The sequence below is a fragment of the Somniosus microcephalus genome, chromosome 33, assembly GCF_052327205.1.
Source record: "Somniosus microcephalus isolate GS21.2 chromosome 33, FLI_Smic_1.0, whole genome shotgun sequence".
Taxonomy (NCBI): Eukaryota; Metazoa; Chordata; class Chondrichthyes; order Squaliformes; family Somniosidae; genus Somniosus; species Somniosus microcephalus.
Window position 1 is genome coordinate 34,353,404 of NC_141019.1, and position 26,530 is coordinate 34,379,933.

General features: G+C 51.4%; 1 protein-coding gene across 1 annotated transcript; it reads right to left on the bottom strand.

Annotated features, from left to right (window-relative positions):
- On the bottom strand, window positions 1-26,530 carry LOC147097144 (phosphatidylinositol 5-phosphate 4-kinase type-2 gamma-like). Its single transcript, XM_085972533.1, has 8 exons — window positions 26,354-26,530; window positions 24,992-25,141; window positions 17,648-17,794; window positions 11,418-11,456; window positions 9,968-10,081; window positions 8,223-8,466; window positions 5,920-6,023; window positions 1-3,069 (listed from the first exon to the last, which is right to left on the bottom strand). The coding sequence occupies exons 1-8, from the start codon at window positions 26,528-26,530 to the stop codon at window positions 2,989-2,991; spliced, it is 1,056 nt and encodes a 351-aa protein (XP_085828659.1). The 3' UTR covers window positions 1-2,988.

A 26,530-nucleotide genomic window follows, 5' to 3' on the forward strand; every position in this document is an offset into this window, starting at 1 on the left:
TGAGAATCTAAATAGCGTTTATTGAACAGGAAAAAATAAAATGGTATAAAAAGTTTGCAGTACAAGTCAGATATATTATATATATATATGCATTGCAATATGGACCATTATATTTTCATATACAGACTGTTTCATCGACAGAAGAAGGCACATATTGTTTTGCAAAGATTTCAGTACAGATATTTGGGAGTTCACATTTGGCACTGGGAGAGGGGAGGCTTAGCAAAGGGTGTTGGCCGACCTCCCTTGTGGCTCCCTCGCAATGAAGATCGAACTCCCTTGTTCCCCCCTGTTAATTCCCAAATATCTCCTGGAGGTAGTGCCTATTTAGACTAGCCCTTCTAATCTAGAATATACGATTAAAAAAAAACTCTTTAAAAAGTTCAACCAGTGTGCGACTAATGGAAATAAGAGGAAACTGAACGCAGCCATTCCCTGTGCCTCCCGCTTCCCAATCAGCTGCCAGCTCGCGCTGGGGTTAACGTTTTCACAGACCTCAGGGTGAATGCCCTCTGGGCACAGGGTGGTGGGGTCTGACCAGTGTGAGTAACGAGACGTCCGACACCCACCCCGCCCCTTCATTCGCTCCACCATTGGCGGCCGTGCCTTCAACCATCTCGGCCCGGAGCTCTGGGATTCCCTGCTCAAAATTCTCTTCCTCGTTTCCAAATTCCTCTGTGGCCCTTGCTCCACCTCCCCACCCCCCCCCCCCCTCCCTATCTCTAACCTCCCTCTTGCCCTACAACCCTCCCTATCTCTAACCTCCTCCAGCCCCCTACAACCCTCCCTATCTCTGCACTCCTCCAATTCTGGCTTCTTGAGCATCCCCCACCCGATTTTCATCGCTCCACCATTGGCGGCCGTGCCTTCAGCCGCCTGGGCCCTAAGCTCTGGAATTCCCTCCCTAAACCTCTCCGCCTCTCTCTCCTCCTTTAAGATGCTCCTTAAAACCTCCCTCTTTGACCAAGCTTTTGGTCACCTGTCCTAATGTCTCCTTACGTGGCTTGGACTCAATAATCGCTCCTGCGAAGGGCCTTGGGACATTTTACTACATTAAAGGCGCTGTACAAATACAAGCTGGAGATGCTGACTGACTGCCTTGTTATTGTATTAATACTGTTGAGAGGCAGCAGAGCTTGAAACGCCTCATTCGGTGGGGTGGCTGAGCTAATGATTGCTGCCAAGTCTTCCCGGGCCCCGTGTCCATCTCAGGATGGGGACCTGGACTGGCTGGGTGATCTACGGGCTGGAGTACAGGTGGAGGGGGAGAGAGAGAGAGAATTCGAACCACGGGCACGCGAGTCCCTTCCCAGTGCCCTGGCCCAGTCTGCAGGCGTCGGCAGTCTATTCGACACCTCGAGGCAGCACACATACACCCACGCTTTCAAGTAGGGGTCTGTTGGATAGTGAGCAGGAGCGGGAATCTTACCTGATCCTCCACCCCACACCTCACCCACCCTGTTCGCAGGGGCACGATGAGGCCGATACCAGAAGCCCAGGGTCGGGATCCGGCAACATGGGGAGCTCGCTGGCCTCAGTACCACAGGGGGCGGTGGGTGTGCTTGCCACCGCCTTGGAGGGGAGAACGGAGCTGCCAAGGAGGCCGCAAAAGCAGCCACCGATGAGGTTTAAAACTCTGCCTGTAACGTCGCTAACGTTACGTGACGTAAACGTCTCCAAAAAAAAACTCGAACAAAGCTCAGCCTAAATAAAAATTACTTAAATTAAAAACTGCTTTACGTCCCGCGATTATAAGAACAGGAGTGTTTTGCGTAACATGGCGTGGCGCGCAGTATTATTACGCCACTGTCCCTTCGGAACCACGCGGTACATCCGTTGTAGGTAGGTCACGGCAGAGGCTAAAAGTCAGCAGGGACCAGCAGGAAATGACCGGCTTTCTTTCTTTTAAAAAGAAAAATTACCTAAAAACAATTTGGTGCGACTGGAGAAAGCTCTTCCGGAGAAAGTGCGTCCCGCACGCGGTTATATTTGAAAAAAGAAAAAATAGGGAGAGCCCGTGGCATTGCTCATGGAGGGAACGACGTGACGGGAAGTTAGCGCAGCAGGGGGCAAATAGTACCAGGTATGAGGAGCACCCCGCCAAAAAAATAAAACATGCCTGCCCGGGAAGCAACTTTCCCTGTAATTTTTTTTTAAGTAAGGGTACGTTGCTTTTGACGTGCCCACGAACGTCAGCGCTGGGGAGTCTGAATAAATCACAAAGCTAAGCCCCCCGCACCGCCCCCAAGTGCCTCAGTTGTTAAAGGCAGCGCGTAACCGAGCACGCCCAACGCAGATCCCAGGCTCAGTCAGTGCTGAGGGAGCTGATCGCTTCAGGGCACAAGTGGCAGGACTAGGGGGGGGGGGAGGAAAAACAAGGTGTCGGAGGGGGTCCGGCCTAGGAGGTATCCAAAGCACTGTACGGGATTAGACAGGGCAAATCTGCAACACGGCTTCAGACTAAACCGGCGAAAGGACCGGTGGGGAGACAAGGTGAAATTTATTTTTATTTTTTATTTTTTTTTAAAAACAAGTTTAAGCTGTCCCCGTTCCGGGTTTTTACCAAGAGCGCACACTGTGGGGTCACTCCGGGTCGGTGACTGATTAACCCCAGGCCAACAGGCTATTCGACTGCGACAGGTGTATAAAGTGAGCAATGCCCGACGGACTGTTGAAGTAAATGTACATGTATTAACCTGGCGGAGCGAACTAGCCTCAGCATTGAAGGAACTCTCTCTCTCTCTCTCCCCCCCACCACAACACGGCAAAGTTAGAGTCTCCCTGTCAACAGCACGGCCAAGGGCAATTCGCTGGTAAGCTCCCCTTCTCCCCACCCCCACCAGTCACTGCGTTCCCATCTAAAGGGCACGTGCCCACAAGGCAAAGGAAGTCTAATTTAGAGGGAGAGGGGAGGGAGGGGACTCCCTGGAGACTGTGATGTGCCACCTCGCTCGCTGTTCGATGCAGATCTGTCGCGGCCCCCGGCGGCTACGCGAAGATGTTGGTGATAAAGTCCATGAATCGCTTGGCGTACTGCTCCGGGTTCACTGTCGAGATCTCTGCCCCAGCCTGGGAACAAAGACGGGAGAAGTTCAACATGTGAGGCGGGGGAGTTGGGTGATGGTCGCTGACATACACTGGCTCTCGGTCCGGCAACGCCTCGATTTCAAAATTCTCATCCTTGGTTTCAAATCACTCTGTGGTCTCCTCACCCCCCTCCCAATCCCTGTAACCTCCCCCAGCCCCTACAACCCTCCCTATCTCTGTAACCTCCTCCAGCCCCTACAACCCTCCCTATCTCTGTAACCTCCTCCAGCCCCTACACCCCTCCCTATCTCTGTAACCTCCTCCAGCCCCTACAACCCTCCCTATCTCTGTAACCTTCTCCAGCCCCCTACAACACTCCCTATCTCTGTAACCTCCTCCAGCCTCCTACAACCCTCCCTATCTCTGTAACCTCCTCCAGCCCCTACAACCCTCCCTATCTCTGTAACCTTCTCCAGCCCCCTACAACCCTCCCTATCTCTGTAACCTCCTCCAGCCCCTACAACCCTCCCTATCTCTGTAACCTCCTCCAGCCCCTACAACCCTCCCTATCTCTGTAACCTCCTCCAGCCCCTACAGCCCTCCCTATCTCTGTAACCCCCTCCAGCCCCCTACAACCCTCCCTATCTCTGTAACCTCCTCCAGCCCCTACAACCCTCCCTATCTCTGTAACCTCCTCCAGCCCCCTACAACCCTCCCTATCTCTGTAACCTCCTCCAGCCCCTACAACCCTCCCTATCCCTGTAACCTCCTCCAGCCCCTACAACCCTCCCTATCTCTGTAACCTCCTCCAGCCCCCTACAACCCTCCCTATCTCTGTAACCTCCTCCAGCCCCTACAACCCTCCCTATCTCTGTAACCTCCTCCAGCCCCCTACAACCCTCCCTGTCTCTGTAACCTCCTCCAGCCCCCTACAACCCTCCCTATTTCTGTAACCTCCTCCAGCCCTCTACAACCCTCCCTATCTCTGTAACCTCCTCCAGCCCCCTACAACCCTCCCTATCTCTGTAACCTCCTCCAGCCCCCTACAACCCTCCCTATCTCTGTAACCTCGTCCAGCCCCTACAACCCCCCCTATCTCTGTAACCTCCTCCAGCCCCCTACAACCCTCCCTATCTCTGTAACCTCCTCCAGCCCCCTACAACCCTCCCTATCTCTGTAACCTCCTCCAGCCCCTACAACCCCCCCTATCTCTGTAACCTCCTCCAGCCCCCTACAACCCTCCCTATCTCTGTAACCTCCTCCAGCCCCTACAACCCTCCCTATCTCTGTAACCTCCTCCAGCCCCCTACAACCCTCCCTATCTCTGTAACCTCCTCCAGCCCCTACAACCCTCCCTATCTCTGCAACCTCTTCCAGCCCCTACAATCCTCCCTATCTGTAACCTTCTCCAGCCCCCTACAACCCTCCCTATCTCTGTAACCTCCTCCAGCCACTACACCCCTATCTCTGTAACCTCCTCCAGCCCCTACAACCCTCCCTATCTCTGTAACCTCCTCCAGCCCCTACAACACTCCCTATCTCTGTAACCTCCTCCAGCCCCTACAACCCTCCCTATCTCTGTAACCTTCTCCAGCCCCCTACAACACTCCCTATCTCTGTAACCTCCTCCAGCCTCCTACAACCCTCCCTATCTCTGTAACCTCCTCCAGCCCCCAACAACCTTCCCTTTCTCTCTAACCTCCTCCAGGCCCGACAACCCTCAGGAGATCTCTGCGCTCCTCCAATTCTGCCCTCTTACGCATCCCCCCCCCACACGATTTCCATCGCTCCACCATTGGCGGTCGTGCCTTCAGCCGCCTGGGCCCTAAGCTCTGGAATTCCCTTCCTAAAGCTTTCCGCCTCTCCAATTCTCTCTCCTCCTTTAACACGCTCATTAAAACCTCCCTCTTTGACCAAGCTTTTGGTCACCTGTCCTAATATCTCCTGATGTGGCTCGGGGTCAGATTTTGTCTGATTTACGCTCCTGTGAGGCACCTTGGGACGTTTTACTACTTTAAAGGCACGGTATAAATACACGCTGTTGAGATAGCTGATCTCACCTGGGATGGAGTAAGGCTGCTTGAGGTGGTCCCTCAGGTTGGGGAGAGGGCCAGCTGGAGTTCCTGTTCATGGTCACTATTCAGTGACCTCCCGCTCCAGCCTGTTACATTAGGAACAGGAGGAGGCCATTCAGCCCCTCGAGCCTGTTACATTAGGAACAGGAGGAGGCCATTCAGCCCCCCTCGAGCCTGTTACATTAGGAACAGGAGGAGGCCATTCAGCCCCTCGAGCCTGTTACATTAGGAACAGGAGGAGGCCGTTCAGCCCCTCGAGCCTGTTACATTAGGAACAGGAGGAGGCCATTCACACCCCTCAAGCCTGTTACATTAGGAACAGGAGGAGGCCATTCAGCCCCCCTTGAGCCCGTTCCGCCATTCAATTAGATTGTGGCTGATCTGCATCAAAGCTCCATCTACCCGCCTCGGTTCCATATCGCTCGATACCCTTACCCAACAAAAATTTATCGATCTCAGTTTTGAAAGCTCCAATCGACCCCCAGTCTCCACAGCTTTTGGGGGGGGGGGGGGGGGGGGGGGCTGAGAGTCCCAGATTTCCACCACCCTGTGTGTGAAGAAGTGCTTCCTGACATCACCCCTGTATGGCCTGGCTCTAATTTTAAGGTTACACCCCCCGCCCCCCCCCCCTTGTTCTGGACTCTCTCTTTCTCCCCTTCCCCCCCCCCCCCACAAACCAGAGCAAATAGTTTCTCTCTTCCGACTCTAAACACTAACATTTTAAACACCTCGATCAGATCAACCCCTTAATTCTCTACACCCGAGGGAGCACAAGCCTAGTCTGTGCAACCTGTCCTCGGAACTTGAAAAAACTTACCCCGTGTTTGACCGTCTTCGCCGCGTGAGCAGCTTTTTTCTTTGTATCGTACTGAGTGAGGATGTCGATCAGCCCCATGAAATACACTTCTTTACGGGGAGCACCTGTAGAAGAGAGAGGGGGCGGGGGTTAGGGAGAGAGCAAGAGCGAGGCATTGGGGGGGGGGGGGGGTGATCAGAGTCAGGCAGAGCGGGCACGCGCGGGAGCCAGAGTCAGGCAGAGGGTGCTCGCGAGAGTTGGGCAGAGCGTGCGAAAGTGTTAGGGAGAGAGTGAGTTAGGGGGAAGAGAGAGAGAGAGAGAGAGAGAGTTAGGGAGAGAGGGAGGGGGAGGGGGGGAGAGTTAGGGAGGGAGAGAGAGAGAGAGTTAGAGAGAGAGAGAGTTAGGCAGCGTGTGACAGGGGGAGCATGCGAGAGATGAAGTGAGAGTGTTAGGCAGAACGCGCGAGAGGGGGAGTTAAGGAGAGCTCGTGTGTTAGGCAGCACGTGCGAGCGAGAGAGAGAGTTAGGCAGTATGTGCGAGCGAGGGAGCGGAAGAGAGTCGGGCAGAATGTGCGAGAGGGGGAACGAGAGAGAGAGTGAGTTCGGCAGAATGTGCGAGAGGGGGAACGAGAGAGAGAGTGAGTTCGGCAGAATGTGCGAGAGGGGGAACGAGAGAGAGAGAGTGAGTTCGGCAGAATGTGCGAGAGGGGGAACGAGAGAGAGAGTGAGTTCGGCAGAATGTGCGAGAGAGGGAACAAGAGAGAGAGAGAGAGTGTTCGGCAGAATGTGCGAGAGAGGGAACGAGAGAGAATTCGGCAGAATGTGCGAGAGAGGGAACGAGAGAGAGAGAGTGAGTTCGGCAGAATGTGCGAGAGGGGGAACGAGAGAGAGAGTGAGTTCGGCAGAATGTGCGAGAGAGGGAACGAGAGAGTGAGTGAGTTCGGCAGAATGTGCGAGAGAGGGAACGAGAGAGAGAGAGAGTTCGGCAGAATGTGCGAGAGAGGGAACGAGAGAGAGAGAGAGTTCGGCAGAATGTGCGGGAGAGGGAACGAGAGAGAGAGAGAGTTCGGCAGAATGTGCGAGAGAGGGAACGAGAGAGAGAGAGAGTTCGGCAGAATGTGCGAGAGAGGGAACGAGAGAGAGAGAGAGTTCGGCAGAATGTGCGAGAGAGGGAACGAGAGAGAGAGTGAGTTCGTCAGAATGTGCGAGAGAGGGAACAAGAGAGAGAGAGAGTGAGTTCGGCAGAACGTGCGAGAGAGGGAACGAGAGAGTGAGTTCAGCAGAATGTGCGAGAGGGGGAACGAGAGAGAGAGTGAGTTCGGCAGAATGTGCGAGAGAGGGAACGAGAGAGAGAGTGAGTTCGGCAGAATGTGCGAGAGAGGGAACGAGAGAGAGAGAGAGTGAGTTCGGCAGAACGTGCGAGAGAGGGAACGAGAGAGAGAGTTCGGCAGAATGTGCGAGAGAGGGAACGAGAGAGAGAGAGAGTTCGGCAGAATGTGCGAGAGAGGGAACAAGAGAGTGAGTGAGTTCGGCAGAACGTGCGAGAGAGGGAACGAGAGAGAGAGTGAGTTCGGCAGAATGTGCGAGAGGGGGAACAAGAGAGAGAGAGAGTTCGGCAGAATGTGCGAGAGAGGGAACGAGAGAGAGAGTGAGTTCGGCAGAATGTGCGAGAGAGGGAACGAGAGAGAGAGTGAGTTCGGCAGAATGTGCGAGAGAGGGAACGAGAGAGAGTGAGTTCGGCAGAATGTGCGAGAGAGGGAACGAGAGAGAGAGAGAGAGAGAGTTCGGCAGAATGTGCGAGAGAGGGAACAAGAGAGAGAGTGAGTGAGTTCGGCAGAATGTGCGAGAGAGGGAACGAGAGAGAGAGTGAGTTCGGCAGAATGTGCGAGAGAGGGAACGAGAGAGAGAGAGAGTGAGTTCGGCAGAATGTGCGAGAGAGGGAACGAGAGAGAGAGAGTGAGTTCGGCAGAATGTGCGAGAGGGGGAACGAGAGAGAGAGTGAGTTCGGCAGAATGTGCGAGAGAGGGAACGAGAGAGAGAGTGAGTTCGGCAGAATGTGCGAGAGGGGGAACGAGAGAGAGAGAGAGTTCGGCAGAATGTGCGAGAGGGGGAACGAGAGAGAGAGAGAGAGAGTTCGGCAGAATGTGCGAGAGAGGGAACGAGAGAGAGAGTGAGTTCGGCAGAATGTGCGAGAGAGGGAACGAGAGAGTCAGGCAGCAGGTGCGCGAGAGGAGCGCTGTTGCAGAGCTGTGTTTGGTTAACGACCAGCGAATCTATGGTGGTTGTGGGGTAAACACTGACCCCAGGACACCGCAGAGCACTTACCATCCGAGCCCCTGATGGCATACACATCGAAAAAGGGATCATACTCCCCGAGTCCAGACGTCCTGCTCATGTAGGAACCGAGTGCCTCCGGAGAGTGTCCGTACAGAGGCACCAGCATATTACTGGTGGCGCCGTTCTCCCCCTTGTCGATGGCCATGTTCATCTCGTCCTCGTCGTCCAACCTCTGCATATCGTGGATCCCCAGCAGCAGGCTGTAGTCCATGATCTTCAGGCGCGTGAGGAACTTGCGAGACGGAACAAAAAAAGGAAGCAAACTCTATTTTAAGAATACCTAGAATCTTACGGCACCGAAGGAGGCCATTCGGCCCCTCGAGCCTGCTCCGCCATTCAATGAGATCATGGCTGATCATCCAAATTCAGTACCCTGTCCCTGCCTTCTCCCCATATCCCTTGATCCCTTTAGCCTTAAGAAATATATCTAACTCCTTCTTGAATATATTTAATGAATTGGCCTCAACTGCCTTCTGTGGTAGAGAATTCCACAGGTTCACCACTCTCTGGGTGAAGAAATTCATCATCTCAGTCCTAAATGGCTTACCCCTTATCCTTAGACTGTGACCCCCGGTTCTGGACTCCCCGACCATTGGGAACATCCTTCCTGCATCTAGTCTGTCTAGTCCTGTTAGAATTTTATAAGTTTCAATGAGATCCCCTCTCATTCTTCTAAACTCTAGCGAATATAAGCCAAATCGACCCAATCTCTCCTCATACGTCATTCCTGCCATCCCAGGTATCAGTCTGGTGAATCTTCGCTGCACTCCCTCCATGGCAAGAACATCCTTCCTCAGATGTGACCAAAACTGCGCACAATACTCAAGGTGTGGTCTCACCAAGGCCCTGTACAACTGCAGCAAGACATCCTTGCTCCTGTACTCGAATCCTCTCGCTATGAAGGCCATCATACCATTTGCCTTCTTAACCACCTGCATGCTTACCTTCAGCGACTGGTGCACAAGGACACTCAGATGTCGTTGCACTTCCCCTTTTCCCAATCTATTGCCGTTCAGATAATAATCTGCCTTCCTGTTTTTGCCACCAAACTGGATAACCTCGAATTTATCCACATTATATTGCATCTGCCATATCACCCAATCTGTCCAAATCATACTGGAGTTTCTCAGCATCCTCCTCACAGCACACACGCCCACCCAGCTTTGTGTCGTAATATAATTGGCAATACGTTGCTACAAGATCTCGCACCAAAGGTTGTTCACAACAAAGCTATGGCTCGGGGAAAGCAATGATAGAAGGCAATGCTCGATTTTAAATTTCTCATCCTTGTGTCCACTCCCTATCTCTGTCACCTCCTCCAATTTTGGCCTCTTGCGCATCCCCCCACCCCCGATTTCCATCGTTCCACCATTGGCGGCTGTGCCTTCAGCCGCCTGGGCCCCAAGCTCTGGAATTCCCTCCCTAAACCTCTCCGCCTCTCTCTCTCTCTCCTCCTCTAAGACGCTCCTTAAAACCTCCCTCTTTGACCAAGCTTTTGGTCACCTGTCCTAATATCTCCTTGTGTGGCCCGGTGTCAATTTTTGTTTGATAATCGCTCCAGTGAAGGGCCTTGGGACGTTTAACTATGTTAAAGGCGCAATATAAATACAAGTTGCTGTTGTTTAAGACTAATGTTTTGTCAATAATAAATAGGAGTTTATTACCAGACATAGCGATGCTTCTAGCTTTATCAATCTGTTTAAATGTTAAACGACTGATCCACCGGACCTCACCTCTACGTCTCGTCTCAGTTTATCCATGAACAATTTCTTCTGCTCTGTGTTCACGTAAACTTTCTGATTCATGTTCAAGAAGTCCATGTCCTTCAAAGTGGGCAAATCCTTCACCTGCAGGAGAGCATTAGGAATAAACAAAAAGAAAAACGCGCCCTTAAACAGCACCTTTCGCCACCTCAGGACGTCACAAAGCCAATGAAGTACTTTTTGAAAAGTGGTCACTGTTGTAATGTAAGAAACGCAGCAGCCAATTTGCGCACAGCAAGCTCCCACAAACAATATGATAAATGACCAGATCATCTGTTTTAGTGATGTTCATTGAGGGATAAATATTGGCCCCAGGACACTGGGGAGAACTCCCTTGTTCTTCTAGACAGTGGCCGTGGGACATTGCGGCGCTCCCTCAGTACTGCCCCTCCGACAGTGCGGCGCTCCCTCAGTACTGCCCCTCCCGACAGTGCGGTGCTCCCTCAGTACTGCCCCTCCGACAGTGCGGCGCTCCCTCAGTACTGCCCCTCCGACAGTGCGGCGCTCCCTCAGTACTGCCCCTCCCGACAGTGCGGCGCTCCCTCAGTACTGCCCCTCCCGACAGTGCGGCACTCCCTCAGTACTGCCCCTCCCGACAGTGCGGCACTCCCTCAGTACTGCCCCTCCGACAGTGCGGCGCTCCCTCAGTACTGCCCCTCCCGACAGTGCGGCACTCCCTCAGTACTGCCCCTCCCGACAGTGCGGCGCTCCCTCAGTACTGCCCCTCCGACAGTGAGGCGCTCCCTCAGTACTGCCCCTCCCGACAGTGCGGCACTCCCTCAGTACTGCCCCTCCCGACAGTGCGGCACTCCCTCAGTACTGCCCCTCCCGACAGTGCGGCGCTCCCTCAGTACTGCCCCTCTGAAACTGCGGCGCTCCCACATTACCACCCCTCTGACAGTGCGGAGCTCCCTCAGTACTGCCCCCTCCGACAATGCGGCGCTCCCTCAGTACTGCCCCTCCGAACAGCCCCTCCAAAAGTGCGGTGCTCCGTCAGTACCGCCCCTCCGACAGCGCGGCCCTCAGACAGTGCGGCGCTCCCTCGGTACGGCGCTCCCTCGGAGCTGCTCCTCCGAAAGTGCTGCACTCCCTCAGTACTGCCCCTCCGACAGTACGGCGCTCCCTCAGCACTGGCACTGGGGGTGTTGGCATGGATTATGGGGCTCAAGTCTCCAGAGTGAGGTCTTAAACCCATGACCTTCTGACCCAGTGGGGAGAGCGCTACCCACTGATCCACGGCTGCGGCTGACACGAACACCCATTCCCTTTAACATGCAACAAAGTCGGGTCACCTAGAGGCTCCGCGGGGGAAATGCAAAGCCTGATGTGCTACAGGGAAACTCCCAGGGTGACGGGCGCCGTACAAATTCAAAGCCTTCCGTCACAGTTGCGGCTGCGTAATAATACACATATTTTTTACCTTTTCTTTGTCACTTGCTTCACGTGAAACTAGAGACCCCTGAAAAACAATAAGAGAATGGCGGTCACTCATCAACATGAACATCATAAATAGGAGCAGGAGTCGGCCATTCGGCCCCTCGAGCCTGCTCCGCCATTCAATAAGATCACGGCTGATCTGCGACCTCAACTCCACTTTCCTGCACTATCCCCATATCCAAAAATCTATCGATCTCAGCCTTGAATATACCCAACGACTGAGCCTCCACAGCCCTCTGGGGCAGAGAATTCCAAAGATTCACCGCCCTCTGAGTGAAGAAATTCCTCCTCATCTCAGTCCTAAATGGCCGACCCCTTATCCTGAGACTGTGACCCCTGGTTCTAGACTCTCCAGCCAGGGGGGGAAACAGCCTCTCAGCATCTACCCTGTCAATCCCCCCTCAGAATCTTGTATGTTTCAATGAGATCACCTCTCATTCTTCTAAACTCTAATAGGCCTAGTCTACTCAATCTCTCCCCATAGGACAATCCCCCCCATCCCAGGAACCAGTCTGGTGAACCTTCGTTGCACTCCATGGCAAGTATATCCTTCCTTAGGTAAGGAGACCAAAACTGTCCACAATACTCCAGGTGTGGTCTCACCAAGGCCCTATATAATTGCAGCAAGACGTCTTTACTCTTACACTCAAACCCTCTTGTAATAAAGGCCAACATACCATGTGCTTTCCTAATTGCTTGCTGTACCTGCATGTTGGCTTTCTGTGATTCGTGTACAAGGACACCCAGATTTCTCAGTGCGTATCATCGCAACAAAGGGTTGTTAGTCTGACGACAATAACCCTGCTTGCGATTCACGCACGAGTGGTTTTTATGATAACCAGCTTTATTACAGGGACTGATTTGGCCTTCCACTTATATTAAGTAACATGGAAATAATACATAGGAACAAGAGGAGGCCATTCAGCTTCGATCAGATCACCCCTTAACCTTCTAAATTCCAGGGAATACAACCCTAGTTTGTGTAATCTCTCCGCGTAACTTAACCCCTTGGAGTCCGGGTATCATTCTGGTAAACCTACGCTGCACTCCCTCCGAGGCCAATATATCCTTCCTAAGGTGCGGTGCCCAGAACTGCTCACAGTGCTCCAGGTGTGGTCTGACCAGGGTTTTTGTACAGCTGCAGCATAAGACTTGCACAAGAACATAAGAAATAGGAGTAGGAGTAGATCATTCGACCCTGCTCTGCCATTCAATAAGATCGTGGCTGATTGGAGTTGAGGCCAAGATCCACTTTACTGCCCGCTCCCCATAACCCTTGACTCCTGTTTTTCAAATATCTGTCCATCTCCGCCTTGAATATATTCACTGACTCCGCCTCCACAGCGCTCTGGGGTAGAGAATTCCAAAGATTCACGACCCTCAGAAGAAATTCCTCCTCATCCCCGTCTTAAATGGCCGACCCCTTATTCTGAGACTATGCCCCCTCGTTCTAGATTCCCCCACGAGGGGAAAACATCCTCTCAGCATCTACCCTGTCGAGCCCCCTCAGAATCTTAAACAACAACAGAAAACGCTGGAAAAACTCAGCAGGCCAGGCGGCATCCGTGGAGAGAGAAATAGAGTTAACGTTTCAGGTCGAAACCCTTCGTCAGGACTGAGAAAAAAACACAGGCAATGAAACAGATTAAAAGGCCAGTTTGGGGGCTGGGGAATGGGGATGAAAGAACAAAAGCGAAGTGAAGAGACATTAAGAGGTATTCAAAACCAGACGAGATGGTGGTCGGACTAGTGGAGACAAAAGACGGCTCTAGATTAGGTGTGAAATGCGCTGGCAGAATGGGAGACAGCTGCCATGTCGGAGAGAGAAAAAGGGGGAAGGGCACAAAACAAAGGTGTGGATAAAAAATATATAAAAATGTAATAGGGGCCGAGGTTATGATCTGAAATTGTTGAACTCGATATTGAGTCCAGAAGGCTGTAAAGTGCCTAATCGGAAGATGAGGTGCTGTTCCTCGAGTTTACGCTGAGCTTCCGTGGAACAATGCAAGAGGCCGAGGACGGTGAGGTTTGAGTGGGAATGGGGCGGTGAATTAAAGTGACAGGCGACCGGAAGCTCGGGGTCACCCTTACGGACTGAACGGAGGCGTTCCACAAAGCGGTCACCCAATCTGCGTTTGGTCTCCCCAATGTAGAGGAGACCGCATCGTGAGCAGCGAATACAGTAATACTAGATTGCAAGAAGTACAAGTAAATCGCTGAATCTCAGAATCTTATACGTTTCAATAAGATCACCTCTCATTCTTCTAAACTACAATGAGTATAAGCCCAACCTTTCCTCATAAGACAACCCCTTCAACTCTGGAATCAACCTAGTGAACCTTCTCTGAACTGCCTCCAATGCAATTATATCCTTCCTTAAATAAGAAGCATGACTTCGACTCCCATACAGCCTGGTTCCCAGGCTCCGAACACCTCAGAGAACGCTCCGGCGTCAGAGAACACAGGTCCTGGAGTGACCAGCACCCGCCCTCCGTGCGGCCGCACTGCTCCCGACGCTCGAGAAGGCCCCGAAGCTGAAGGGGTCCCTGGTTCTATTCTTAGACTATAATATAACCTTGGCCCGTGCTTACATAATACGTAGATTGCACGTTTAGCTGAGGCTCGCAGCTTATAATCTTTGCAGCCTTTGCCTCTGTGCTACAAGCTTTGTTTACAGTACAGCAAATGCTTTGGCCAAAGGTTTATCCCGTTCCCTAGACCTGTTGTTCATATATAGAAACATCGAAGATAGGAGTAGGCCATTCGGCCCCTCGAGCCTGCTCCGCCATTCAATGAGATCATGGCTGGTCATCCAAACTCAGTACCCTGTCCCTGCCTTCTCCCCATATCCCTTGATCCCTTTAGCCTTAAGAAATATATCTAACTCCTTCTTGAATATATTTAATGAATTGGACGCAACTGCCTTGTGTGGCAGAGAATTCCACAGGTTCACCACTCTCTGGGTGAAGAAATTCCTCCTCATCTCAGTCCTAAATGGCTTACCCCTTATCCTGAGACTGTGACCCCTGGTTCTGGACTCCCCCGCCATCAGGAACATCCTTCCTGCATCTAGTCAATTTCAATTGCCATATGTAACTAGACAGACTGGATGCAGAAGGAATGTTTCCCTTGGCGGGTGAGAACAGAACTAGAGGACATAATTTAAGGATAAGGGCTAAACCATTTAGGACAGAGATGAGGGGGAATTTCTTCACTCAGAGAGTGGTGAACCTGTGGAACTCATTGCCACAGAGGGCAGTGTATGCCAGCTCATTAAATATATTTAAGAGGGAATTAGATATATTTCTACGGGCAAAAGGGGTTAAGGGTTACGGAGAGAAGGCGGGGACGGGATACTGAATTAAAGGATCAGCCATGATCTCATTAAATGGCGGAGCAGGCACGAAGGGCCGAATGGCCTACTCCTGCTCCTATCTTCTATGTATCTATGTAAGTACAATGGAATGCTTACTCCCTGTAGGGACATGTCAGCTATTTTTATGGCATCCAGTGGCAATGGGAGCACGATGTCCCTCAGCCACTCCGTTCTCGTCACCGCGGCCTCCTCCTCTATGTTGCCGGCTCCACGTGTGGTGACCTGCTTCTCCCGCTCACGATCCGACCTCTGGCCACCATGCCCGGCTCCCCCCCTCCCAGTCGGACTGCGAGCTTCCCGCCAAGGAGCTGCCGGCCGACGTGCTGTAGCGCGTCGTCGTCGTGGCTGCTGCTCGTTGCGCTGCGCTGCCTCCGCCCGACTCGCCAAACACATCGTCGGGATGTAAATGCTCCGGTCGCCGCGGCCTCCTCCTCACCGTCGCCGGCTCCATGGTCCGACGCCTGCTTCTCCCGCTCACGGTCCGGCCTCTGGCCGCCATGCTCGGCTCCCCTCCCCCCCCAGTCGGAATGCCTTCCCGCCGAGGAGCTGCCGGCCGACGTGCTCTAGCAGGTCGTCATGGCTGCTGCTCGTTGCGCTGCGCTGCCTCCGCCCGACTTGCCAAACACTTCGCTCCGGTTGCGGGAGCGGGCCGCCCGAAGCAGGGAGAGCGCGCTTCGCACCGGACTGTCTCGGCCGCCATCTTGACTTTTACTAGTCTGTCTAGTCCTGTTAGAATTTTATAAGTTTCAATCAGATCCCCTCTCATTCTTCTAAAGCGAGTATAAGCCCAATCGACCCAATCTCTCCTCATAAGTCATTCCTGCCATCCCAGGTATCAGTCTGGTGAATCTTCGCTGCACTCCCTCCATGGCAAGAACATCCTTCCTCAGATAAGGCGACCAAAACTGCACACAATGCTCAAGGTGTGGTCTCACCAAGGCCCTGTACAACTGCAGCAAGACATCCTTGCTCCTGTACTCGAATCCTCTCGCTATGAGGGCCAACATACCATTTGCCTTCTTAACCGCCTGCTGCACCTGCATGCTTACCTTCAGCGACTGGTGCACAAGGACACCCAGGTCCCGTTGCACTTCCCCTTCTCCCAATCTATTGCCGTTCAGATAATAATCTGCCTTCCTGTTTTTGCCACCAAAGTGGATACCCTCGCATTTATCCACATTATACTGCATTTGCCATGCATCTGCCCAATCGCCCAACCTGACCAAATCATACTGGAGTTTCTTGGCATCCTCCTCACAGCACACAGATAGAGACAAGATTAAGTTCCCTCTCTCTCTGGTAAACCTACGCTGCACTCCCGCCAAGGCCAATATATCCTTCCTAAGGTGTGGTGCCCAGAACTGCTCACAGTGCTCCAGGTGTGGTCTAACCAAGGCTTTGTATAGCTGCAGCATAACTTATATCCCCGCCCCCATACAACCTGCTCCCTGGCTCCGACCACCTCAGAGAACACTCTCTGATCTCAAAGAACACATTTGCTCTACTACTAGGAATGATGGGATAGTTTAACTTTATAAATCATGTTAAAACATTCCAACAAACCTTGGTTAGACCACACTGGGCGCACCGTGCACAGCTCTGGTCTCCATATACCCTTGGTTAGACCACACTTGGAGCACCGTGCACAGCTCTGGTCTCCATATACCCTTGGTTGGACCACACTTGGAGCACCGTGCACAGTTCTGGTCTCCATATACCTTGGTTAAACCACACTTGGAGCACTGTGCACAGTTCAGGTCTCCGTATACCTTGGTTAGGCCACACTTGGAGCACTGTGCACAGTTCTGGTCTCCATATACCTCGGTTAGACCACACTGGGAGCACTGTGCACAGTTCTGGTCTCCATATACACTTGGTTAGACCACACTGGGAGCACTGTGCACAGTTCTGGTCTCCGTATACCTTGGTTAGACCACACTGGGAGCACCGTGCACAGTTCTGGTCTCCATATACCCTTGGTTAGACCACACTGGGAGCACTGTGCACAGTTCTGGTCTCCGTATACCTTGGTTAGACCACACTGGGAGCACCGTGCACAGTTCTGGTCTCCATATACCTTGGTTAGACCACACTTGGAGCACGGTGGACAGTTCTGCACTGAAGGTGGTGCAAAAAAGATTCACAAGAATGATACCAGAACTGAGGGGTTATAACTATCAGGAAAGATTGAACAGGTTGGGGCTCTTTTCTCTTGAAAAGAGAAAGCTGTGGGGTGACCCGATAGAGGTCTTTAAAATTATGAAGGGGGTTCGATAGGGTAGACGTAGTGAAGATGTTTCCACTTGTGGGGGAGACCAGAACTAGGGGCCATCAATATAAGACACTGATAAATCCAATAGGGAATTCAGGAGAAACTTCTTCACCCAGAGAGTGGTGAGAATGTGGAACTCGCTACCACAGGGAGTCTAGAACCAGGGGTCACAGTCTCAGGATAAGGGGTCGGCCATTTAGGACTGAAGTGAGGAGGAATTTCTTCACTCAGAGGGTGGTGAATCTTTGGAATTCTCTACCCCAGAGGGCTGTGGATGCTCAGTCGTTGAGTATATTCAAGGCCGAGATCGATATTTTGGACTCTAGGGGAATCGAGGGATTTGGGGATAGGGCGGGAGAGTGGAGCTGAGGTCGAAGATCAGCCATGATCTTATTGAATGGCGGAGCAGACTCGAGGGGCCGTATGGTCGACTCCTGCTCCTAGTCCTTATGGCGTAACAGTCCTGACCATGTACAGCAGGTGTGCAATGTCCCGCAGGTCAGCCACCAGTATGTATCACATGTTTTTTTACATAAAAGGTGAGGCAAATCACATTGCTGCTTACCTTTAAGTCGTACTTCCTGTGAACGGTGAGCCTGTGGCTGAAGACATTGCGCATTACGAGCATGTACGTATCCTCACCGTCAACGGTCAACCTGTACATTGCCAGGAACTGCGGCAGCACCATGTTGCCGTGGCAGTTTACGATGTGCTGCAGAAAGAGGGGTGGGTGAAAAGAAAACACACAATGAACGCAGTAGGAACAGGAGGAGGCCATTCAGCCCCCTCGAGCCTGTTACATTAGAGTCATAGAGTTATACAGCACGGATAGAGGCCCTTCGGCCCATCGTGTCCGCGCCGGCCATCAAGCCCTGTCTAATCTAATCCCATATTCCAGCATTTGGTCCGTAGCCTTGTATGCTGTGGCATTTCAAGTGCTCATCCAAATGCTTCTTAAAATGTTGTGAGGGTTCCTGCCTCCACAACCCTTTCAGGCAGTGAGTTCCAGACTCCAACCACCCTCTGGGTGAAAAAGTTCTTTCTCAAATCCCCTCTAAACCTCCCGCCCTTTACCTGGAATCTATGCCCCCTAGTTATTGAACCCTCTACTAAGGGAAAAAGCTCCTCAGCTTCCATCCTATCTATGCCCCTCATAATTTTGTACACCTCAATCATGTCCCCCCTCAGCCTCCTCTGCTCCAAGGAAAACAAACCCAATCTGCCCAGTTTCTCTTCATAGCTGAAGCGCTCCAGCCCTGGTAACATCCTGGTGAACCTCCTCTGCACCCTCTCCAACGCGATCACATCCTTCCTGTAGTGTGGCGACCAGAACTGCACACAGTATTCCAGCTGTGGCCTAACCAGTGTTTTATACAGCTCCATCATAACCTCCTTGCTCTTATATTCAATGCCTCGGCTAATGAAGGCAAGTATCCCATATGCCTTTTTTACCACCTTATCCACCTGTTCCGCCGCCTTCAGGGATCTGTGTACTTGCACACCCAGATCCCTTTGACCCTCCGTCTTGCCTAGGGTCTTACCATTCATTGTGTATTCCCTTGCCTTGTTAGTCCCCCCAAAGTGCATCACCTCGCACTTTTCCGGGTTAAATTCCATTTGCCACAGTTCCGCCCATCTGACCAACCCATCTATATCGTCCTGCAGACTGAGGCTACCCTCCTCGCTATTTACCACCCTACCAATTTTTGTATCATCCGCAAACTTACTGATCATACCTTTTACATTCATATCCAAGTCATTAATGTAGACCACAAACAGCAAGGGACCCAGCACCGATCCCTGTGGTACCCCACTGGCCACAGGCTTCCAGTCACAAAAACAACCTTCGACCATCACCCTCTGCCTTCTGCCACTAAGCCAGTTTTGTATCCAATGTGCCAAGGCACCCTGGATTCCATGGGCTCTTACCTTCTTGACCAGTCTCCTGTGCGGGACTTTATCAAAGGCCTTACTGAAATCCATGTATACCACATCCACTGCGTTACCCTCATCCACACACCTAGTCACCCCCTCAAAAAATTCAATCAAATTAGTCAGACATGATCTTCCCTTGACAAAGCCATGTTGACTATCCCTGATTAATCCTTGCCTCTCCAAGTGGAGACTAATTTTGTCCCTCAGAATTTTTTCCAATAATTTTCCTACCACTGATGTTAGGCTCACTGGCCTGTAGTTCCCCGGTTTTTCCCTACTTCCCTTCTTGAATAATGGTACTACATTAGCGGTTCTCCAGTCCTCTGGCACATCCCCTGTGGCCAGAGAGGTCCTGAATATATGTGTTAGAGCCCCCGCAATCTCCTCCTTTGCCTCACACAGCAGCCTGGGATACATTTCATCCGGGCCTGGGGATTTATCCATTTTTAGGCCAGCTAAAACCGCCAATACCTCCTCCCTCTCAATGTTAATATGTTCGAGCATATCACAGTCCCCCCCGCCCTATTTCTATGTCTACATCGTCCTTCTCCGTAGTGAAAACAGATGCAAAAAATTCATTTAGAACCCCTCCTACATCTTCCGGCTCCACACACAGATTGCCACTTTTGTCCCTAATGGGCCCTATTTTTTCCCTAGTTATCCTCTTACCCTTAATATACTTATAAAACATCTTAGGATTTTCCTTTATTTTGCTCGCCAGTGTTATTTCATGGCCCCTCCTTGATCTCCTAATTTCTTTTTTTTTTTTAAGTATCCCCCTGCACTTTTTGTACTCCTCTAGGGCTTCCTCCGTCTTTAGCCTTTTGTATCTGCCAAAAGCCCTCCTTTTTTTCCTAATCCATTCTCGTATATCCCCTGACATCCAAGGTTCCCTGTGGTTTTTGGAACCACCCTTGACCTTTACGGGAACATGTTGCCATTGTATGATCTCAATCTCCCTTCTGAAAGCCTCCCATTGCTCCGATGCGGATTTTCCTACAAGTAGCTGATCCCAGTCCATTTTGGCCAGATCCTGCCTTATCCTATTAAAATCGGCCTTCCCCCAATTTAGAACCTTTATTTCCGGCCCATCCATGTCCTTTTCCATGACCACCTTAAATCTTACCATATTATGGTCACTGTCACCAAAGTGCTCACCTACTAGCACTTTTTCCACTTGGCCAGCCACATTCCCTAGAATTAGGTCCAGTACCGCCCCCTCTCTTGTAGGACTTTCTACATGCTGGCTCAAAAAGCTCTCCTGGATGCACTTTAAGAATTCTACACCCTCTGAGCCTTTCACACTCTGACTATCCCAGTTAATATTGGGGAAGTTGAAATCCCCCATTATTATTACCCTATTATTTGCACATTTTTCTGAGATTTGCCTACATATCTGTTCCTCTATCTCCCCCTGACTGTTTGGAGGCCTATAGTACACTCCCAGCAAAGTGCTTGCCCCCCTTTTGTTTTTAAGCTCCACCCATATGGCCTCATTAGAGGAACCTGCTAATATATCATCCCTCCTTACTGCAGTAATTGACTCCTTAATTAATATTGCGACACCCCCTCCTCTTATACCTCCCCCTCTGTCTCGCCTGAAGATTCTGTACCCCGGAATATTGAGCTGCCAGTCTTGCCCCTCCCTCAACCATGTCTCCGTGATAGCAACAATATCATACTCCCATGTGTTTATCAACACCTTCAGTTCATCCACCTTATTTGCAAGACTCCTTGCATTAAAATAGATGCCATCCAGCCTTGCCCTTATATGTTTGCCCTGTCTACCAAGCTGACTTGTTTTTTTCTCTATAATTGGCAGCACATCACCCCCTATTTCAGCTCCCCTCTGTATCCCATCCCCCCCGCCAAGTTAGTTTAAACCCCCCGCAACAGTGCTAGCAAACCTCCCCGCAAGGATATTTATCCCGCTCTGGTTCAGGTGCAACCCGTCCGACTTGTACAAGTCCCACCTTTCCCAGAAGCAGGCCCAGTGATCCAGGAAAGTAAAACCCTCCCCCCTACACCAGCTCCTTAGCCACGCATTCATCTGCTCTATCCTCCCATTCCTATACTCACTAGCACGTGGCACTGGGAGTAATCCAGAGATTACAACCTTTGAGGTCCTGCTCTTTAATCTGTTACCTAGCTCCCTAAATTCTTGATGCAGGACCTCATCTCCCTTCCTTCCTATGTCGTTGGTCCCAATGTGGAACAGGAGGAGGCCATTCAGCCCCCCTCGAGCCTGTTACATTAGGAACAGGAGGAGGCCATTCAGCCCTCTCGAGCCTGTTACATTAGGAACAGGAGGAGGCCATTCAGCCCCCTCGAGCCTGTTACATTAGGAACAGGAGGAGGCCATTCAGCCCCACCTCGAACCTGTTACATTAGGAACACGAGGAGGCCGTTCAGCCCCCCCTCGAGCCTGTTACATTAGGAACAGGAGGAGGCTATTCAGCCCCCCTCGAGCCTGTTACATTAGGAACAGGATGAGGCCATTCAGCCCCTTCAAGCCTGTTACATTAGGAACAGGAGGAGGCCATTCAGCCCCCTCGAGGCTGTTACATTAGGAACAGGACGAGGGCATTCAGCCCCCTCAAGCCTGTTACATTAGGAACAGGAGGAGGCCATTCAGCCCCTCGAGCCTGTTACATTAGGAACAGGAGGCCATTCAGCCCCCTCAAGCCTGTTACATTAGGAACAGGAGGAGGCCATTCAGCCCCCTGAAGCCTGTTACATTAGGAACAGGAGGAGGCCATTCAGCTCCCTCAAGCCTGTTACATTAGGAACAGTAGGAGGTTATTCAGCCCCCTCGAGCCCGTTACATTAGGAACAGGAGGAGGCCGTTCAGCCCCCCTCGAACCTGTTACATTAGGAACAGGAGGAGGCCGTTCAGCCCCTGTCGAGCCTGTTACATTAGGAACAGGAGGAGGCCATTCAGCCCCCCTCGAACCTGTTACATTAGGAACAGGAGGAGGCCGTTCAGCCCCTGTCGAGCCTGTTACATTATGAACAGGAGGAGGCCATTCAGCCCCCCTCGAACCTGTTACATTAGGAACAGGAGGAGGCCGTTCAGCCCCTGTCGAGCCTGTTACATTAGGAACAGGAGGAGACCATTCAGCCCCCTCGAGCCTGTTCTGCCATTCCATTAGATCATGGCTGATCTGCGACTCGACTCCATATCCCTGAATAACTTTAGTTAACAGAAATCTATCAATCTCTGATTTAAAATTAACAATTGACCCCCCCAGCATCAATTGCCGTTTGCGGGAGTTCCAAACTTCTACCACCCTTTGTGTGTAGAAGTGTTTCCTAACTTCACTCCTGAAAGGTCTGGCTCTAATTTCTAGACTATGCCCCCTAGTCCGAGACTCCCCAACCAGCGGAAATAGTTTCTCTCTCTCCACCCTATCAGTTCCCCTTAATATCTTGAAAACTTCGATCAGGTCACCCCTTAACCGTCTAAATTCCAGGGAATACAACCCTAGTTTGTGTAATCTCTCCTCGTAACTTAACCCCTTGAAGTCCGGGTATCATTCTGGTAAACCTACGCTACACGCCCTCCAAGGCCAAGATATCCTTCCGAAGGTGTGGTGCCCAGAACTGCTCACAGTGCTCCGGGTGTGGTCTGACCAGGGCTTTGTATCGCTGCAGCATAACTTCTACCCCCTTGTACTCTGGTCCTCTAGATATAAAGGCCAGCATTCCATTAGCCTTTTTGATTATTTGCTGTACCTGTCAGTGACATATTAATGGTTGATATTCATGGACACAGAACATAAGTAGTAGGAGCAGGAGTAGGCCATACGGCCCCTCGGGCCTGCTCCACCATTCAATAGGATCATGGCTGATCCGAACCTAGACTCACGTCCACTTCCCTGCCCTCTCCCCGTAACCCCTAATTCCCTTATCAGCTAGGAAACTGTCGATCTCCATTTTAAATTTATTTAATGTCGCAGCTTCCACAGCTCTCTGGGGTAGCAAATTCCATAGATTTACTACCCTCTGAGTGAAGAAGTTTCTCCTCATCTCAGTTTTGAAAGGGCAGCCCCTTATTCTAAGATTATGCCCCCTAGTTCTAGTCTCACCCATCAGTGGAAACATCCTCCCCGCATCCACCCGATCAAGCCCCCTCACAATCTTATATGTTTCGATAAGATCGCCTCTCATTCTTCTGAACTCCAATGAGTAGAGGCCCAACCTACTCAACCTTCCCTCATAAGTCAACCCCCTTCATCTCCGGAATCAACCGAGTGAACCTTCTCTGAACCGCCTCGAGAGCAAGTATATCTTTTCTTGAATATGGAAACCAAAACTGTACGCAGTATTCCAGGTGTGGCCTCACCAGTACCCTGTATAACTGCAGCAAGACTTCCCTGTTTTTATACTCCATCCCCCTCGCAATAAAAGCCAAGATTCCATTGGCCTTCCTGATCACCTGCTGCACCTGCATACTAACCTTCTGTGTTTCATGCACCAGGACCCCCAGATCCCTTTGTACTGTAGCACTTTGCAGTTTCTCTCCATTTAGATAATAACTTGCTCTTTGATTTTTTTCTGCCAAAGTGCATAACCTCACACTTTCCAACATTATATTCCATCTGCCAAATCTCTGCCCACTCACTTAGCCTGTCTATGTCCTTTTGCAGGTTTATGTCCTCCTCACTCACTCACTGCTTTCCCTCCCATCTTTGTATTGTCGGCAAACTTGGATATGTTGCACTCAGTCCCTTCCCCCAAATCGTTAATATAGATTGTAAAGAGTTAGGGTCCCAGCACTGACCCCTGCGGAACACCACTAGTTACTGATTGCCAGCCCGAGAATGAACCATTTATCCCAACTCTCTGTTTTCTGTTAGATAGCCAATCTTCCACCTATGCCAGTATATTACCCCCAATCCCGTGATTTTTTATCTTGTGCAGTAATCTTGTGTGGCACCTTGTCAAATGCCTTTTGGAAGTCCAAATACACATCCACTGGTTCCCCTTTATCCACCCTATTTGTTACGTCCTCAAAGAATTCGAGCAAATTTGTCAAACATGACTTCCCCTTCGTAAAACCATGCTGACTCTGTCCGATTAAATTATGCTTATCCACATGTCCTGTTACTGCTTCCTTAATAATGGACTCCAACATTTTACCAACCGCAGATGTTAGGCTAACTGGTCTATAGTTTCCAGCCTTTTGTCTACATCCCTTTTTAAATAAGGGCGTTACATTAGCAGTTTCTTTGGACCTCCACTGTTTCTAGCCTTTCACCATTTAGAAAGTACCCTGCTCTATCCCCTTTCAGGCCCAAAGTGGATGACCTCACACTTGCCTACATTCAAATCCATTCGCCGCAGTTTCGCCCATTCACTGAATCTATTAACATCCCCTTGTAATTTTATGCTTCCATCTACGCTGCTCACAATGCCGCCTACCTTCGCGCCATTTCCACCCGCCTCTGAACAATCTGGGTCGCACAGGGGCGAGATACTGCGGATGCTGGAAATCGAAGAGATAAAACAGAAAATGCTGGAAATGCTCAGCGGGTCAGGCAGCATCTGTGGAGCGAGAGTACGCGTAGGGACTTGGTCACACCCCAGCTAGAGTACGGCGTTCAGTTCTGGAAGGATATATCAATTCTAATTGACATCACACTGTTCCATTCGGCCCACCTGCTCCGTGCCGGGGTTTATGCTCCACACCAGCCTCCTCCCACCCCGACTCCATCTCACCCTATCACCATATCCTTCTATTCCTTTCTCCCTCGTGTGTTTATCCAGCTTCCCCCTCAAATGCATCTGTGCGATTCGCCTCAACCACTCCCTGTGGTAGCGAGTTCCACGTTCTCGCCACTCTCCGGGTAAACAAGTTTCTCCCGAACTCCCTGTTGGATTTATTAGTGACCGTCTTATATTTCTGACCGCCCTTTGCGCTCAGACTGATGTCTCCCCCACGCCCCACCGCCGAGGGATAGCCGACACTCACCTGGTGGTAGTCTGACAGAAAGCTGTGCATGTCTGCCACGTCTTCGCTAGAGATCTGCTTCACCACATACTTCTTGTCGTAGCTACTGAGGAAGAGGACGACATTGCGGCCCTCGCTCTCGCTGTACGGGGCGCTTCGAGTCAGAGAAATCTGGAGAACAAATCACAATTGGTACGTTTGTGCGTCATTCAAATGTGCGCAAACACCGTCGACCTACATCAACGTCAAACACTCCCAGGACAGGTCCAGCACGGGGTTAGATACAGAGTAAAGATCCCTCTACACTGTCCCCATCAAACACTCCCAGGGCAGGTACAGCACGGGGTTAGATACAGAGTAAAGCTCCCTCTACACTGTCCCCATCAAACACTCCCAGGGCAGGTACAGCACGGGGTTAGATACAGAGTAAAGCTCCCTCTACACTGTCCCATCAAACACTCCCAGGGCAGGTACAGCACGGGTTAGATACAGAGTAAAGCTCCCTCTACACTGTCCCATCAAACTCTCCCAGGGCAGGTACAGCACGGGGTTAGATACAGAGTAAAGCTCCCTCTACACTGTCCCCATCAAACACTCCCAGGGCAGGTACAGCACGGGTTAGATACAGAGTAAAGCTCCCTCTACACTGTCCCATCAAACACTCCTAGGGCAGGTACAGCACAGGGTTAGATACAGAGTAAATAAAGCTCCCTCTACACTGTCCCATCAAACACTCCCAGGACAGGTACAGCGCGGGTTAGATACAGAGAAAAGCACCCTCTACACTGTCCCATCAAACACTCCCAGGGCAGGTACAGCACGGGGTTAGATACAGAGTAAAGCTCCCTCTACACTGCCCCAGGGCAGGGGGCGAAGCGGATGGAAGTCTCCACTGCAGGGAAACTAAGACATGTGGAGCCTGGCGCATTTTCTTACACGTAATTGTTAACAGCCGACAGCTGATTGAAGATGTGACGTGGCTTGAAATCAGCAGAACTTTAAAAAAGATTAACACGGTTTAAGCTGGGCTTCTGTAATTGATGCTTACGGTAATGGATAGCGCCGTTTGCTCGATATAAGCGGCTATCGGTGATCAGAACGAGGGGAAACGAGGAGATATTACACCACCACCCCCCCCCCCTCCAATAGAGGGTCGTTATGATTTGGAACACACTGCCCGAAAGGGTGCTGGAATCAGATTGCATAGGAAGCTTCAAAAGACAAGTGGCCATTAAGAGGACTAGCTTGTAGGGTTATGGGGGAAAGGCTGGGGTGCGGGACTAAATTGGACAGCACTTTCAAAGAGCCGGCACAAACACGCCGGGCCGAAAGGCCCACCCACCTCCTGTGGGGCGAGATTCTCGGCACGGACGGGGTGCTCACCTGGTAGTCCTGGTCGTCCACACCGAATCGCTCCCGTAGATTCCTGAACACCTGAGGGCAGTACTCCTTGAACTTGAAGTGGCTTGGCAGGTTCTCCCTGCGGAAACAGAGAGAGATAGAAACATAGACGATAGAAGCAGGAGGAGGCCATTCGGCCCCTCGAGCCTGCTCCACCAT